General features: G+C 48.6%; 1 protein-coding gene across 1 annotated transcript in view; it reads left to right on the top strand.

Annotated features, from left to right (window-relative positions):
* TARS2 (threonyl-tRNA synthetase 2, mitochondrial) overlaps window positions 1-14,936 on the top strand; it is a 171,321-nt gene that overhangs the window by 34,392 nt on the left and 121,993 nt on the right. Inside the window, exon 5 of the mRNA XM_085638536.1 lies at window positions 10,744-10,865. Coding sequence (XP_085494662.1) covers window positions 10,744-10,865 — 122 coding nt within the window. The remainder of the gene's footprint in view (window positions 1-10,743; window positions 10,866-14,936) is intronic.

Here is a 14,936-nt window from a genome sequence, read left to right as displayed (position 1 = left end):
CCCCACCTGCGAGACATCATCAACACTTCCTTCGACACCACCATCTTCCCTGAGAGCTGGAAGCACGCCGAACTCAGCGCCCTACTAAAGAAACCTACAGCGGACCCCACCGACCTCAAGAATTACCGCCCCATCTCGCTCCTCCCGTTTCCAGCCAAAGTCATCGAGAAGACCGTCAACAAGCAGATGGCCGCCTTCCTCGAGACAAACGGATCCCTCGACCCCTCACAGTCCGGCTTCCGAGCCAATCACAGCACCGAGACCGCCCTCATCGCCGCCACCGATGACATCCGAGCCCTGATGGACAATGGAGAAACAGCGGCCCTCATCCTCCTAGACCTCTCTGCGGCATTCGACACGGTCTGCCACCGCACCCTAGTACGGCGCCTCAGCAACATCGGAATCCAGGACAAGGCGCTGGACTGGATCATCTCCTTCCTCGACGGAAGAACACAGAGAGTCCGCCTACCACCGTACAAGTCAGAGGCCTCCGAAGTCACCTGCGGCGTCCCTCAAGGATCATCTCTGAGCCCCACCCTCTTCAACGTCTACATGAGCCCCCTCGCGGCCATCGTACGCAAACACAACCTCAGCATAATCTCCTACGCCGACGACACCCAACTGATCCTCTCCCTGACCAACGACCCCGCCGCCGCCAGATCCAACCTGCACGAAGGGATGAAAGAGGTAGCCGAGTGGATGACGACCAGCCGCCTGAAACTGAACTCGGACAAGACGGAGGTCCTCATCCTGGGCTCCTCACCCTCCGCCTGGGACGACTCCTGGTGGCCTCCCGCCCTGGGCACCGCACCCAAACCGACAGACCATGCACGCAACCTGGGCTTCCTCCTGGACTCCTCCCTCTCCATGACCAGGCAAGTCAACAACGTCTCCTCGGCGTGCTTCAACATCCTACGCATGCTACGGAAGATCTTCTGGTGGATCCCCACCGAGACCAGGAAGACCGTCACCCAGGCCCTCGTCACCAGCCGACTGGACTACGGCAACGTCCTCTACGCCGGTACCACCGCCAAGCTCCAGAAGAGACTCCAGCGGATCCAGAACGCCTCAGCCAGACTCATCCTCGACATCCCACGAACCAGCCACATCTCCGGACATCTGAGAGACCTTCACTGGCTCCCCGTCAACAAAAGAATCACCTTCCGCCTCCTCACCCACGCACACAAAGCCCTACACGACCAAGGCCCGAGCTACCTCAACAGCCGAGTCAACTTCCACGCTCCCAAACGCCACCTCCGATCAGCCAACCACGCCCTCGCCGCCGTCCCCCGCATCCGAAGAGCGACTACAGGAGGAAGGTCCTTCTCCTACCTGGCCGCCAAGACCTGGAACTCCCTCCCGACCGACCTGCGCCTGACCCAAGACCACCTCTCCTTCAGGAAGAAGCTGAAGACCTGGCTGTTCGAGCAGTAGCGGCACCCCCCCCCCCTCCCCCCCAGCGCCTTGAGACCCTACGGGTATGTTGCGCGCTTTACAAGTGTCACTGATTGATTGATTGGATTAATGCCCATTCAGTCCTTGGCCTCTTGGTTTCCGAAAGAATTCTCTTTTAGCCCATCTAGTGGCTGACGTGTAAATCAGAAGTGAGAACTGTAGTGTGACCGAGTACACATTCCTGCATGTGCTGATAATTATTATAGGGGGGGTCAGAAGAATGCTGTGGTTTAGGTTTTTACTAGAAGGCGAAAAATAGACGATCCTATATTGGAGGGAAACAGTAACGTTAATTACATAGTACTGAGAAAGCAAGCCCAAGTTTGAGCTGTGTGTCATGATGATGAAGAAGGGAATAGGCAACCTACATGGGACCAGTACTTCACCCGCTCTCGCATTTTAGATTTCTATGACTTAGCATAACTCCTGCAAGTCCAGGGCCCTTGCAAAAAATCGTTACAAATAATTTCTACTGTATGCAGTTACTGGGGAGTATCGTGTTTTTTAACAAGTTATATAAGGAGGCTCTTTTGGGCACTGCACTGAATCTTGATTTTACTCTGCAACCGAATTTCACGAACAACCAGGGCTTTAAGTGGGCTGGGTCCTGCTGTTGCTGAGCACCGGCACTTCTTAAACAAGCATCGCAGCACCGATGCTTTACTTTTAATGTTAAAAGTAAAGCGCGGGTGCCACGACTATATCAAAAGTAAAGAAATAGATGTTTTTTTCTATTTCTTTACTTTTGGTATAATCGCGGCACCCGTGCTTTACTTATAACATTAAAAGTAAAGCGCGGGTGCCCCGATTATACCAAAAGTAAAGTAAACACGCTACAAGACATACTTTAGTAGGTGAGTTTTCAAAGTGCTGCTGAAGGCAGGTGGTTCGCGCGTGCAGGCTCGCGTGAACGCAAGCTTGTCGCCAGCCAGCAGCACTTTGAAAACTCACCTACTAAAGTCTCTCCGAGCAGCGCATGCACGCTGACTCAGCGAGACCTAAAAATTACATTAAAAGAAAGTTTAAGAGTATACCACATTTTCATTAAAACAGTTCAATCTGACACAGCATCTTCCTGATATGGATTGCCTTTCAGATAAATGACTCAACACTAAAACAAATGACTGGAGATTCCATTGCACCCAAAAAACGCATAACTGCTTTGTAGTCCATTATGGTATGTGCAATAAATAGGGGTTTTAAAAATGTCTTTCTTAAATCACCATAAAACTCACAAAGTATGAAACGTAAAGTGCATTGTTTGGAATTGCCATCACACGGTTATGGGGTAGCTGTTAAGTCCCACTGATTTAATTTAGGGGAAGAAACAAGGTGGTGTACAATACTCACTCGAAATCTGGCCGGGGCATAGCGATGTTGATGACTTGTCACCCAAGGTAGATAGGGTTGAAATCCTTCTGTGAAGGTATAAACCATATATGTTCTAACCGTGTTTTTCCCCTGTCGGCAGTAGCTCTGTTGTTAGCCCTCACATCTAAAAGTGCAGCCTTCATTACTGACTTCTCAGTAGTTAGTATCATGGTCGGGTCTTCGAGACCGGAGAAGCCGAACTTCATTCTGAGGGTGTTGTTAATAAAATACAACCCAGGTATTTTAAAAATGTGATCCAGATTTAGGCTATCATGAATAATAGACATTTTGAGTACAGTTTCAGGTTTGGCCCATAAAGAGCGCCATAGGGAAATGGGTTTTTATTGAGAAAATATCATCCAGATGGTTCAACCCTATGATCCTTTGCATAATGATGGAGGAAGCCAAAGGGAGGGTGCAGAGCAAGCTCCTTAAGAAGTTGTTTTCCTCAACCTGCAAAGGGTTGCTTAGAGCATAACCCCACACACTTCCACCACCGGTTGCTGCCAATAGGACTTTAACTTTATAGATGGTAACCATCTCTTTGATGGGATGGCTTCCAAGCTTGCTGGAAAATCTGAGCACCACCTCGCATACTCTATTCATCTTGAGCCATGTGTTGTGATATGGTCATCCCAGGTTTTAATTGCAGTAAACAAGATGCCTAAATAACAAATTGGCTTGACCTTTGCTGTCTGAACACCCTCATGAAAAAAGGTCTAACCTTCTTGGAAGAAGATACTATCAGCGAATGTGTTACTGAAAAACATGTAAGGTTGACTGAACCACTTTGTAACAATTGATCAAATAGTGATACAGACCAATCTAGCAAGGGATCTTTACCCTGAAGAATGCCAGTGACCCAGACGAGGCAATTATATTTGGCTGAAACATGTTGCTACATGCAGTGGGGGGTAAGGAGTGGTAACCCCTCCTATATACCCCACCTTTTGACTTTTCAATCCTGCCCAGGTGGACCAATAATAAAGGAATTTAGGTGGTGTCTCCTTGGGTAGTTTTAGCTCACTTTTCTCTGCACCAGTGATCCCTCATGAGGGAATCTTTTCCTCCTTCTATTCTTTCTTTTCTCTTTACCTCACAAAAACAAAATCAGAGCTCTGTCCAGCGTGTTGGTCTTCAACTGGGCGTCGTAAGTGGCCCTACGATGATGCATGTGACTATATAGTGGGCGAGGGCAGTATTTAAAAATCTGTTGATTTTCCTCTCTAGCCCTCTCTCACAACCCCTTTCGTTATGTTTTTTCTAGGACAGAGACACAGACAACATTGCTTACAGTAGGGCCTTCTCTAATATGTTTTTTAGTTCTTCTCTTTTTGTGGGTTGTGGTGTAGTTGTGAGGGGAGTTGGAGAAGGCTCACTCCCTTGTCTCTCTGTTTGTTGTTTTGGATTAATTGCAGTAAACAAAATGCCTAAATAACAAAATGGCTTGACCTTTGCTATCTGAACACCCTCATGAAAAAATGGTCTAACCTTCTTAGAAAGTTTCCCAAATGTCTTTGACTTATTGAGTTTCAGCTTTCTAGAATCCTTAGAATCTGCAAAAGAGTCCATTAATCTCTACAGCCCGAACGTGATCCTTGATAGGAAGACCACGCCATCTGCGTAGAGAAGGATGGGTAGCGGGCGGCCAGCGACAATCGGGGCATCGTGCTGCAGAGACTGCAGTGTGTCGTCAACCCCGTTTATATACAGAGAAACTAATTCGGGGTCCATTATGCACCCCTGTCGGACACCCCTCCTAATTTTAAAAGAAGGCGATAGTTCCCCATTAGGGTTGAACATTACTTTGGCAGGGAGGTTCTTGTATAGCTGCACGAGGAGACTGGAGATTTCCCTGGGGGCCCCATAACAGAGCAGGGTGTTCCACAATAACCCGTGATCTCATAGATCAAATGCGCTTGTAAGGTCTGCAAAACATTTGTGGAGTTATCCTGTCTTCGCTCTAGTATATTTCCCAATCAAAAGTTCTAGGTTCAAACACTGCTCCACCTTCCCAAGTCATTCCTGAATCCATATGGGCCCCGGTCAAGATCGACTTTTCCCTTGCCCATTCCTCAAGTCTACTCAGAACAACCCTGCCCAGGAGTTTAGCAGGGGAATCCAGGAGGGAAATGGAATGGTAGCATTTTGGATCAGCTTGGTCACCTTTCATATATATGGGCACTATGGCCGATTTAGTCCAGGAAGGGAGAAAATACTCTGTGCTGCAGCATTAAAAATGTGGGCAAGTATTGGTACCCAAAGTTCCCCTGTTCCTAAAAAGGTAACAATAGGGACCCCATCTGGTCCAGGCGCTTTTCATTTTGCACACTTGCTAGGAGCACCCACAATTTTGTCAAGCTTGAATATTGGGGCTGTGACATTAGTAGCAATAAAACACTACATTTGATTGTTTGGGGGTGGTGATGGAAAGCTCAGTTCATTGGTTGGAGCAGGATCGAAAATCTTCTCAAAATGGGCAACCCAGGCCTGTGAGGGAACCAAGAATGTGAGCGCAGGGCGTGAATCACCATGCAAAAAAAGGAGAGTTTACGGCACTCCAGAACAATGAAACGTTTTTTGTTTCAGCGGTTTGGACCAAATTAGACCATGCTTTATCCCACAATTCCTCCATCCTAGCGTGTATTGACTCATTATACTGCTTCCATAACTGCTTAATTAGGAGACGATCTCTCATGGAACCTGTTGTAACGCAGATCTCAACAGTTTAGAAACCTGAGTGCATTCTTGGTTGAACCACCCCTGTCTACACGGTGGACCTGTTTTTGCAGGATGGACCAATGAGGAGTTAAGGGCCAGAGTTATCTGTTCAAATGTTAGAACCAAATTATCGTTGTCCACATCATCAAAGCAAATGGCAAATTCTTTGGATTTTTGAGACACCAGCATCTCTCGTGTATACTCGTGTTGAATTCCTATCCATTTGATGCATACTCCATTTTGTCGAACCGGGGCAATACATGCAATCTTAGTATGTTCTTCAATGTGATTGGCTTGTAGGGAAATAAATTGAACCTGACAAGAATATGGTCAATTATGGAGTTATGTCCTCCTCCCTCAAATGTAAATGTGTGATATCGGGACGCTTGGTTTCTTCCAATAATAACAGATCATGCTTATACAGCATGGTATTCAAACCTTCCCCATACTCGGAGTGTTGGAAATACCGGGTTCCTTCCCACTCGTAAGACCACACACCCGCTTTGCTGAGAAGCCCCGTCTTTTTCGGATTCGGGGGCGTGTTTTTTACTTTCTTTCTCTCCTCTGGAATGTAAACATTCCAGCCAATGGCAAGAGGAGAGAAAGATAAACACGCCCCCGAATCCCAAAATGCCGCTGCGTTTCTCCGAGGCCTTTCTGCTTGACCTCGGAGAAAGGCGGTGGTGTTCATGGCGTCATATGGCGGTATAATGAGGCTTGTTATGTTGTGGATACTGTCTTTTGCTTTCACCAGAGTCCTTCGTTTATACATGTCCTTCATTTTTGCTTTGCCCATGTCCCTCGGTGTTGCTGTGCCTGAACATGTTTTTTGCTGTTCTTCGAGTCTGTGTCTATTTACCGTTCCTATGCGTTTATATTTTCCATGCCTGGGTTAATTTGTGTCGTTTTCGTGTGCGTTTGCGCGTTGGACCCTTCGTCTTTGCCGTGCTTGAGTTTAACTGTGCTTCGTGTGCTTGAGTCTATGTGTTTGCTTTACCTGGGTAATGGTGTTTGCTCGCAGACCGGTTTTCTTGTGTGTTTGCAGTGCCTGTCTTCCTGTCTTCAGAGACCCATTTCTGTTTGTTGTGTCGCGATCATGTGTTTCCTGTTCCCCACTCCTTATGCGTTTACCGTTTCTGAGTTGTTGCCCCCACCCAAACACACACACACAGTAGACCACACAACTTATATCTGATTAACCAATTTACCCTTGAACATGTGTTGAGAAGGGCGTGTTCAGGCACAAAGTAAACGTCACAAAGTATAGAGAAATGAAGGGGAAGGCTGGGAAGTAATTTTTGTAACTTTATTTTCTGCCTCGGTAAAGCATTTTGAATTAAAATCAAGGCAAAAGGACCCGTAAAAGGTAAATAATTAAATGGTTTCAAAAATTCCGACTGGATTGGCACCTGTTGTGGCGAGTGTTAATATATATTTTAGTCCAAGTCAGAAAATGTGCTGGCCAACTCGAGCGTGGCTGTGTTTTTTTTGTGAATCGCGCTCCCGCCTCTTGTTTTGTCTGGGAAGGGTTGACTCATTCCTGTCAGGCTGGCGCCGACAGATCCGCGATGAATCCCTCTTTATTCTATTTTCTCGCTGAAGTTTTACCATGAAACATAGGGGTGCTCACGGTGGAATCCTGGGCCTGTCTTCGGACTGACCTGTTTATTAGTTTGTGTTAAGCTGCCACGAAACAGCACATGCCACAATTAATAAAATCTTCATTCTAAATCTGCAAGTGGAGACTTCTTAATAAAAGGACATTAACGTTGTGAACTTGGTATTCAGTGGGTAGATGAAGTTCGGGGGCCAGTTAAAATTTGAAGGCGCATTTACATTTTACTGCACGGGCCTTCATCTACGGCGGGGGCACGGAGCTCAGTGGGCGAATGCATCCACCGGGAATTGAAATCCTTTCGGGGCCCCTCAGCCGCTCATCCTTCCGGGCTCTGGGTAGCAATTGTGAGAAGTTGGCCTGGTATATGATGTTCACTAGTTAAAGTGACCACCTTGTACCATGCCAAGCAACCCTTATGGTGTGGTTGTAAGTCAACCTTTTCGGACTAGCTGCCCTAGTGGTAGCGTAGGCTAAGCAGTCTTTGAGGCTAAACTCGTGAAGCGTGTTAAGCCAGCTGTTTTACCAAATGCAACCCCCCCTTTATACCAATGAAAGGACACCACACAGATATATATTCAAAATATATATGTATTTATTTCTCAAAGTAACCCCTAGTCTCTTTATGAGCACAGGAGCACAAATCGTCAAACAAGATTACAGTAGAATACACAGAAGTTGCACTTTATATGGATAGGCCCTGGTGGCCGCTCAAACCATATACTAAAATAGTGGTATAAGTACCACGAACAGAAAAGGGAAAAGGCCTAGGGCCTCTAGAATCGCTGGGCCTACAAGGAGCTAACTTCAGTTAGTGACCAGGAGGTCCACGGGTGGCGTGTGCAGAGCAAATAGTCACACGCGTGCTCCCATAGGTTTCAATGGGTGCGTAAAAAGTACAAAGTTACTGCAAAGAGGATCTTCCGGATGGACTAGGAACTCAAGATTTGGAACACAGGCACTAGAGATGTAATACTACACTTGGGCACAGGAGTGCCAGCTTTACCTCACCCACAGGAAGCGGGTGCATAGGCCTCGAAGTGCGTCGGGTTTCTTCTATCTGTTCCGTGGAGCCTGAAGACAAAGATGCTGCAGGCGGTCGGTCCGGGAGAGATGCGGTGGATCCAAGAGTGGATCGGAGATGTTGAAGACCTGTAAGCAGAGGGGACAGTGTTCACAGTCACTAGCCAGTGACCAGCGTGGCACCAGGTGGGTACCAGGCAATGTCGGGTGCAAACAGGAAGAAAGGTGTAGCTTGTCTCTGCAGCCACGTGGTCCCTGGAGGTCGACGACGTCCAGGAGTCGGTTCACGAGCTGTCCCACGCAGGCTCTCGCTGTCGGCGGTGTCGGCGACTTGATCGAAGCAAACAAGCCTTGGCAAAAGCAATTGTTGTGGAGAACAAGATAAGCTGATTGTTCTGACTAGCAAGGTCAGAGGGACTGCTCCTTTGGAGGGGAGCAAGGGCCAGTCTGGAGCAACCAGACCAGCGGTGTATTTCTTGAAGTTCGTCGCCAAGATGGCCACTAGCCAGCGGGCCAGCAACCGGTTAGGCGCGTCGAGTGGCAAAATGCAGAAGGGCCCCACGCAGATCGTGGAGATGCTGGAGGGCTCACCTTTGGTGCAGATGCTGCTCGGGTGTTGGGCTTCTCAGATCCCAAAGCACAACTTGGAGGGAGCCTCGGTTGTTGCACTTGCAGCTTGTCGTCGTCGTTCCAAGATGGCTGGCTCCACGTGTCTCGGTGCCTCCACGGGTCTCCTCTTTTCAGGGACTGTGGATCGGGCGGTGAGAGGTCTGGAGGTCCAGGTCTTGTCAGTCTCTGGGCTCGGGCTCCGGCGGGAGGCGGCGGCAAAGCAGACGTTGATTCGCTGGATGGTGCTTGCGTTAGCAAGGTGGTCACTCCCTGACCACAGGGGAGATTTCCTTCAGTCTTCTGTGCAGCAGAATGTCGAAGTTCCCGTCTTCTTCTTAGTTTCAAGTTGATTCCAGGATGTCTGAAGTCTTAGGACACAGCTCCTACCTTTAAGCGGATTCTAGGGGCCGGACTACCTGCTAGGTCCCTCCCTATGGGTGGGACCAGGAAGGGGGGTGGTTACACCCCCAATCCTTTGTCCAGCTCGCCCCAGGCCCGGGACTGGTGTGCCCCAGGACCGGTTTGAACTGGCATATGCACCGAGGCTCCTTGTGAGCCACAGGCATGTCTGGTTTCTTTCAAGCCCTACCTGACCAATACACAAAATCCTGTCTGGGGTGGTGCATGCACCTCCCCTGGCAGGAAACCCTTTGTCCACACCTCCCAAGCTGGAAGGTCTCCCAGCAGCAGGAGGGCAGACTTGTGTCTGTGGTGGCAGCATCCATTTTGTGGAGCTGAGGCTATGTCTGATTTTACCCGGGTTTCAGGTACTGTACATGTCGTGTCCCTCTAGAAGGGTGGAATGCTAACCCCGTCGCCAGAATTGGCGAGGGGTTAGTATTCCAATTCGTATGACACCTTACTCGACATGTTTTGATAAAGCCAAACCAAAGATAGCATTTAACCGCGAGGTTCATAATGCACTTAAGAGTATATGGTATGACGATATCTGGAAACAGTAGAAGGAAGTTGTTCCGACCACTGCAGACAGGCTCAGCTCATGCCAGAGCACCATCTCACATGGAACCAAGCACTCTGCCTTCAGGATTGTTAAGGCCTGCCATAGGAGTGACTTATAGGTTATCATGTGTCCCATTTAAGGTTAGGTATAGGTATACTACACCTAAGTAAGAGGTGGTTACACCAACTTACCCCAGCTGAGTGATCAGCCAGTTGTGTCAAATTGTTAGGCCAAGCCTGGGGTGGCATAATACATGCTTCAGCCCCTGGCAGGCCTTGGGTACACCAATGCCCTGGGTACCTAGTGTACACTGGTACAGGGGCTGACAGGGTGATCCACTTCCAATTGGTTATGCACCTAGGGTGCATAGTGTTAATTTAGTAGAGAGAACAGCAGGCTGGGGGTCTGATTGGCAGGCCCACAGCCTCAATATGTCAAAAACCAGTGAAGCAAAAAGCAAAAATTTGGGGTGACCATAGGATAGCAGACCCTACTCTCCTACAGCAATGAAGTTCTATAGCGCCGTGAGGTCCCAGCGCTCTTTATATGGTTTACACCTACACCAATTGGGTAGTAAGTAGCGGCATGGAACATTTTTATTACGTGTATGTGAAGTTGCATTTCGGAATAGTTGATTGTGGCCCTTTTTAGGTCTCGGCTAGCGTAGGTGGCTCTGTGTGGGTGGATCTGTGTGTGTGGGTGGCTTTGTGTGTGGCTCTGTGTGTGGGTGCAAATGCAATAGGTCTCGCATTTGAGAGAGATTAAGCTATTGACATTGTAAATATCAATGCCGTTTCTTTAAATGTTTTAAAAACAAAAACAAAAATAATGTCATGAGCAATGCCAATAGCTCTAACTTTAACAATGCCGAGACCGTTGCATTGTAAATGCTTGTTGGTAATCTATGTGCAGTAGTTTGCACAAGAGGCACTATGCATCACACAACAAAATTAAAAATAAACTCTTAAGTTGGTTAATTTTTTTGCAGATCTTTTGGCATTCTAGTGCTCATATACTGGGAGCTGCTCTGGAGCGCATGTACGACGGATTGCTGTGTCACGGACCGGTCACAGAAAATGGGTTTTTCTACGACATGTTCCTGAATCATGGGTAAGAGTTACTGGCCATAGGAAACAGTAAAATATCTCACCTTCCAAATCCTGTATCTTTACATGTTGTCTTCCTATCGAAGTTAGCAGGCTCTGCACTAGCCACTAAAAAATTGTCTACGATTCTCCAGTTATAAGTTAATTAGACTAAAGAACAGGAACAGACATTTTGGAAAAGGTCTGTGATGTCTTATGTAAGACAAGTGAATTTGGAGATTACAGGATATACAATAGTTTGCCCCACACCCTCAGTTTTTTCTTCCTTGTTAAGAACTAACCCAACTTTAATAGAGTTTAATTTGGGAACAATTTGTTAGATTGCCAGAAGGCTGTCCTGCAAATTTGTATTAGGTGTGTATTGGTTCAGCTACGCAATCAGCTATGTCTCAACAGTGTGAGAGAAAGCCAAAAGCCCAACTCAACAAGACAAACACCATTATGTAAATGTTGAACAGAATTGGGGATAAGGTCAATCCGTGGAACCAAAGACTGAACGTCTAAATCATTGACATGAAAAGATGAGAGAACATTTTTGCATGCAGCTCTCCAGAAAAGAGCTGAACCACATCATGCCATTTCAAGAGATACCAACATCAGCTGAAAATCTATTTGATCAGGTGATCGATTGTGACTAACATAGCAGAGATCAATCAGCACCATGTCCCCTTTATCCTTGATATTTCTTGTTTTAGAGTTAAGTGCTAGGGCATATTCCATACTTCTGCTGGGATGTAAGTCTATCTACTATGAGTCCAAGGCTTGATCCTCAAAGGTAGCTCGAAAGCTGTTTCGTAACAAGGGTTTGAGTGAGCCTACCTAATGCGTTGAGGCAAGTATTTGCACAATATCCTTTAAAATAATTTGCTTCATATTCCCCTGGTTGAGCAGAGGATTGCCTCTCCAGTTCTCAATCATGTGTGACCTTACTAACCGGATGTCTTACTCATTGCCTACTGAGCTGTTGTTTTGCATTAAGGACCTCTCCCTCTCCTGTATCCTTGCAATTAGTGAGCACTACCATGGGCAAGAAGAAAACAAATTGATCAAAACAATGCATAATGAGTTGTGTAGTGACGATCCACTAGTTCTTAAAAGTAGGGATAGGATTACTGAAAAACACTGAAGGGAGTAGCGCTTCCCCAAAGCTTTCTAGCAATCAGCATTTCATTCAAGAACCGTGACGGCTGGTGAGCTTCTGAACAGGTGGGGAAAAGTCCTCTGTCAATAGTGCTCGACCTACCAAAGTAATGTATTTTATAGTGCAAATTCCTAAAGGAATTGGCTTAAAAACTGTAGGTTTTTTAAGACGTTTAGTAATCAGATGTTTGCAACGTCACATCATTGCTTTTATCTTCTACTTTCCTTCATTTTCCCATTCTTTCAATTTGAAATAGATTATCTCACGTCTAATACAGATAAGAATCTGCTTAGCAGGGTGTTAGAAGGTGGTTCTGACACTATGGGCCGCCCGGATTTTTCGCTTTTTGAGCACCTGATTGTTGAGCTTTTACTGTGGGGGAGCCTCATAAGTTGGGACTCACCCACAGTGAACTCAGGATGTAAGAGACTGCATGGGGATTTTACTGGTGTTCCCCTGGCTTGACCAGGCCACTGCGCAGCAGCTGGAGTAAGAGTCACCGGGCTGGTTACATGCAGACACGTGTACATGCGTGTGCACACGTGTACGGGCTGCGCAGGGGAGATTCATAGCGAGCGCAGTCCAGGAGCAGCTACAAAGTGAATGGTGTGGCAGGACTTATGCAGTATTGGGTGGCGACATGGAATAGGCTTTATACACTGGAAAGAAACATGCCAGGGAAAGTCAGTGTGTTTTACTGTGTTTTCACTTCATTATTCCCCTATGGGGATGTGGGGCCCATGGCTAGATTAACTTCCATTAGGCCTACAGATTCCAGACACGCACTTAAGTCCAATGTAGCGAATGTGAAAAGAAGTATTCTGCAGAGTCCAAAGTCATATTTGTACTGCTTTTGGGTCATCCAGAACGGTCATATTTCTCTGAGCCAGCCATGACCAGACCCAGTCTGAGGGCTGACCTCAGCTGGATGGATTGATAACCTTTCTTCCACAAGCTAGGGTCTCCTCTCCACGAAGAGAAGATGGGTAGGGCTGCAGGACAATCCATCAACCGCTGTCGCTGGGTGCCAGGCACCAGGCTGCACCAAGGAGGGAAGGCAGCGTGGGCGGAAGGGGCTTCAGAGACATGTGGCCAGAGACCCTGGACGATGCCATTTTGAACAAGCCCAGAGGCTGGACAAGAAAGAGGGAGCAGGGACAGGGACGTGATGTGTCGCTGTTTGATAGGATCAACAGAGACTTCCTGCCAGCCCCCTACTCAACTTTTAAAAAGTGCTTGCACAGGAAGAGAAGCTCTCTGGGGTGTGGTCTGCTGAGGCTGAAGGTGCTGGAGCCTGGCGCAATGAAGAGTTGGAAGGAGAGACCCCCTGACTGCCCCCAGGACCCTATAAGCACCAGAAGCAGAGTCCAGGACCGGTGCGCAGAAGCAGGGGCCTCTCCGCAGGGAGAAGAGAGGCCCAGAAGGAGAGCCAGGAGAAAGGCTGGCGCAGGGAGCCAGTGAAGACCGTTCCCTGCAGAAGGCACCCTCGTGGCTCCTTCCGTCCGTACTGCGCATGGGCTTCAGCTCCATCCTCAGATTGTTTTTTTCCGCCATCGGGTTCGGATGTTATACTTCGTGCTCCGGCTTCGAACCTTTCCAGTTCGACCTTCGACGAAAAATCCTCGTCCATCGAAACTCTTCAGAAGAAAATCGGCTTCTTCATCTCTCTTTTCGGTACTTCCTCGATTCCAGGCATCAGCAGCGGCCTTCGGGCCTACCTCGACTCCGGTCTCGGCCGATGGAAAGGACTCCCTTCAAGAAGTGCCCAAAATGTGGGTCTAAATGTCCCCACACCGATCTCCATCTGGTGTGCAACCTCTGCCTCTCTCCCGAACACGAGGCCCGAGACTGCCCCGCCTGCAAGTCTTTTCGATAGAAAAAGACCATTCGGGATCGACGAGCTCGACGCACCATGGCGCACTCATCGACCTCGGCTCCACCTGACATCTTCGGAGAAGACACAGGGGCTTCGGGACAGCAGCACACCGAACAGGAGGGCGACGTTGTCAGCGCTTCCGAAGCGGACGACTCCGACGTGGAGGAGATCATACCGGCGCAGAGGGTCGTGAGTACTCTACCCCCTCCCGCTCCCGCGCCCATACCGAAAGAGACTCCGGTTACCCCTTCGCCCCCGTGCCTAGGGAAAACCAAGCATACCGCTTCCATCACCCCACCTTCGGGCCCGGTGAAAAAGCATCACAAGTCGCCTGGCGGCTCGGGCTCGAGCCAGCCTCCTAGGGGCGCCGAAAAACACCCTTCGGCGCCGAAGAAAACCAGCGCCGTTCCGAAGCCATCGGTGTCGAAACCTGGCCTCTCGGTGCCGACTAAACATAAGTCTCTCGGCACCGACGCTTCCGTGTCGAAGCCTGCCTCGGCGCCGAACAAAAAATCGGAGGCCCCGAGAAAGCATGGCGCGGATAAACCAACGAAGCCCTCTGCTCCGAAAACATCGGCACCGGTAGAGGAATCGGTGCCGGAGGAGCTTTTCACGCCAGATCCTCTTCAAAAGACTTTAACCAAGGATCCAAAGACTGGACATTTGACTTTGTCTTCCAAGAAAAGACATTTAGACAAGCCAGCTCCTCCTCCACCACCAAAACGGAAGGACTCTGCCACATCCCCATTCAGAGTACCCTCCCCACCACCTCCACCTCCTCCACCTCCTCCACTCCCTCCATCTCCGCCCCCACCTTCTCCGCCCTTGCCTCATCGCTCTCCAACCCCGTCTCCAGACCCTGATGACCAAGGGGATCCATTCTATTATCCAACAGATGCCCCGCAGGACCCCACTCCTCCGGGAACACCTGACCCATGGGAGGATTATCACAATCCAGATGTCCCAGATGTGCCTCAGGATGATCTTTATCCATCCAGGCCATCTCCACCAGAGGACTCCCTGCGGTTCCACCACCTCTTACAACGGGCGGCACATTA

This window comes from Triturus cristatus, chromosome 12 (assembly GCF_964204655.1).
Source record: "Triturus cristatus chromosome 12, aTriCri1.1, whole genome shotgun sequence".
In the NCBI taxonomy this organism is placed as follows: Eukaryota; Metazoa; Chordata; class Amphibia; order Caudata; family Salamandridae; genus Triturus; species Triturus cristatus.
Note: the sequence above shows the minus strand (reverse complement) of the source record. Positions and strands in the feature narration are given on the sequence as shown.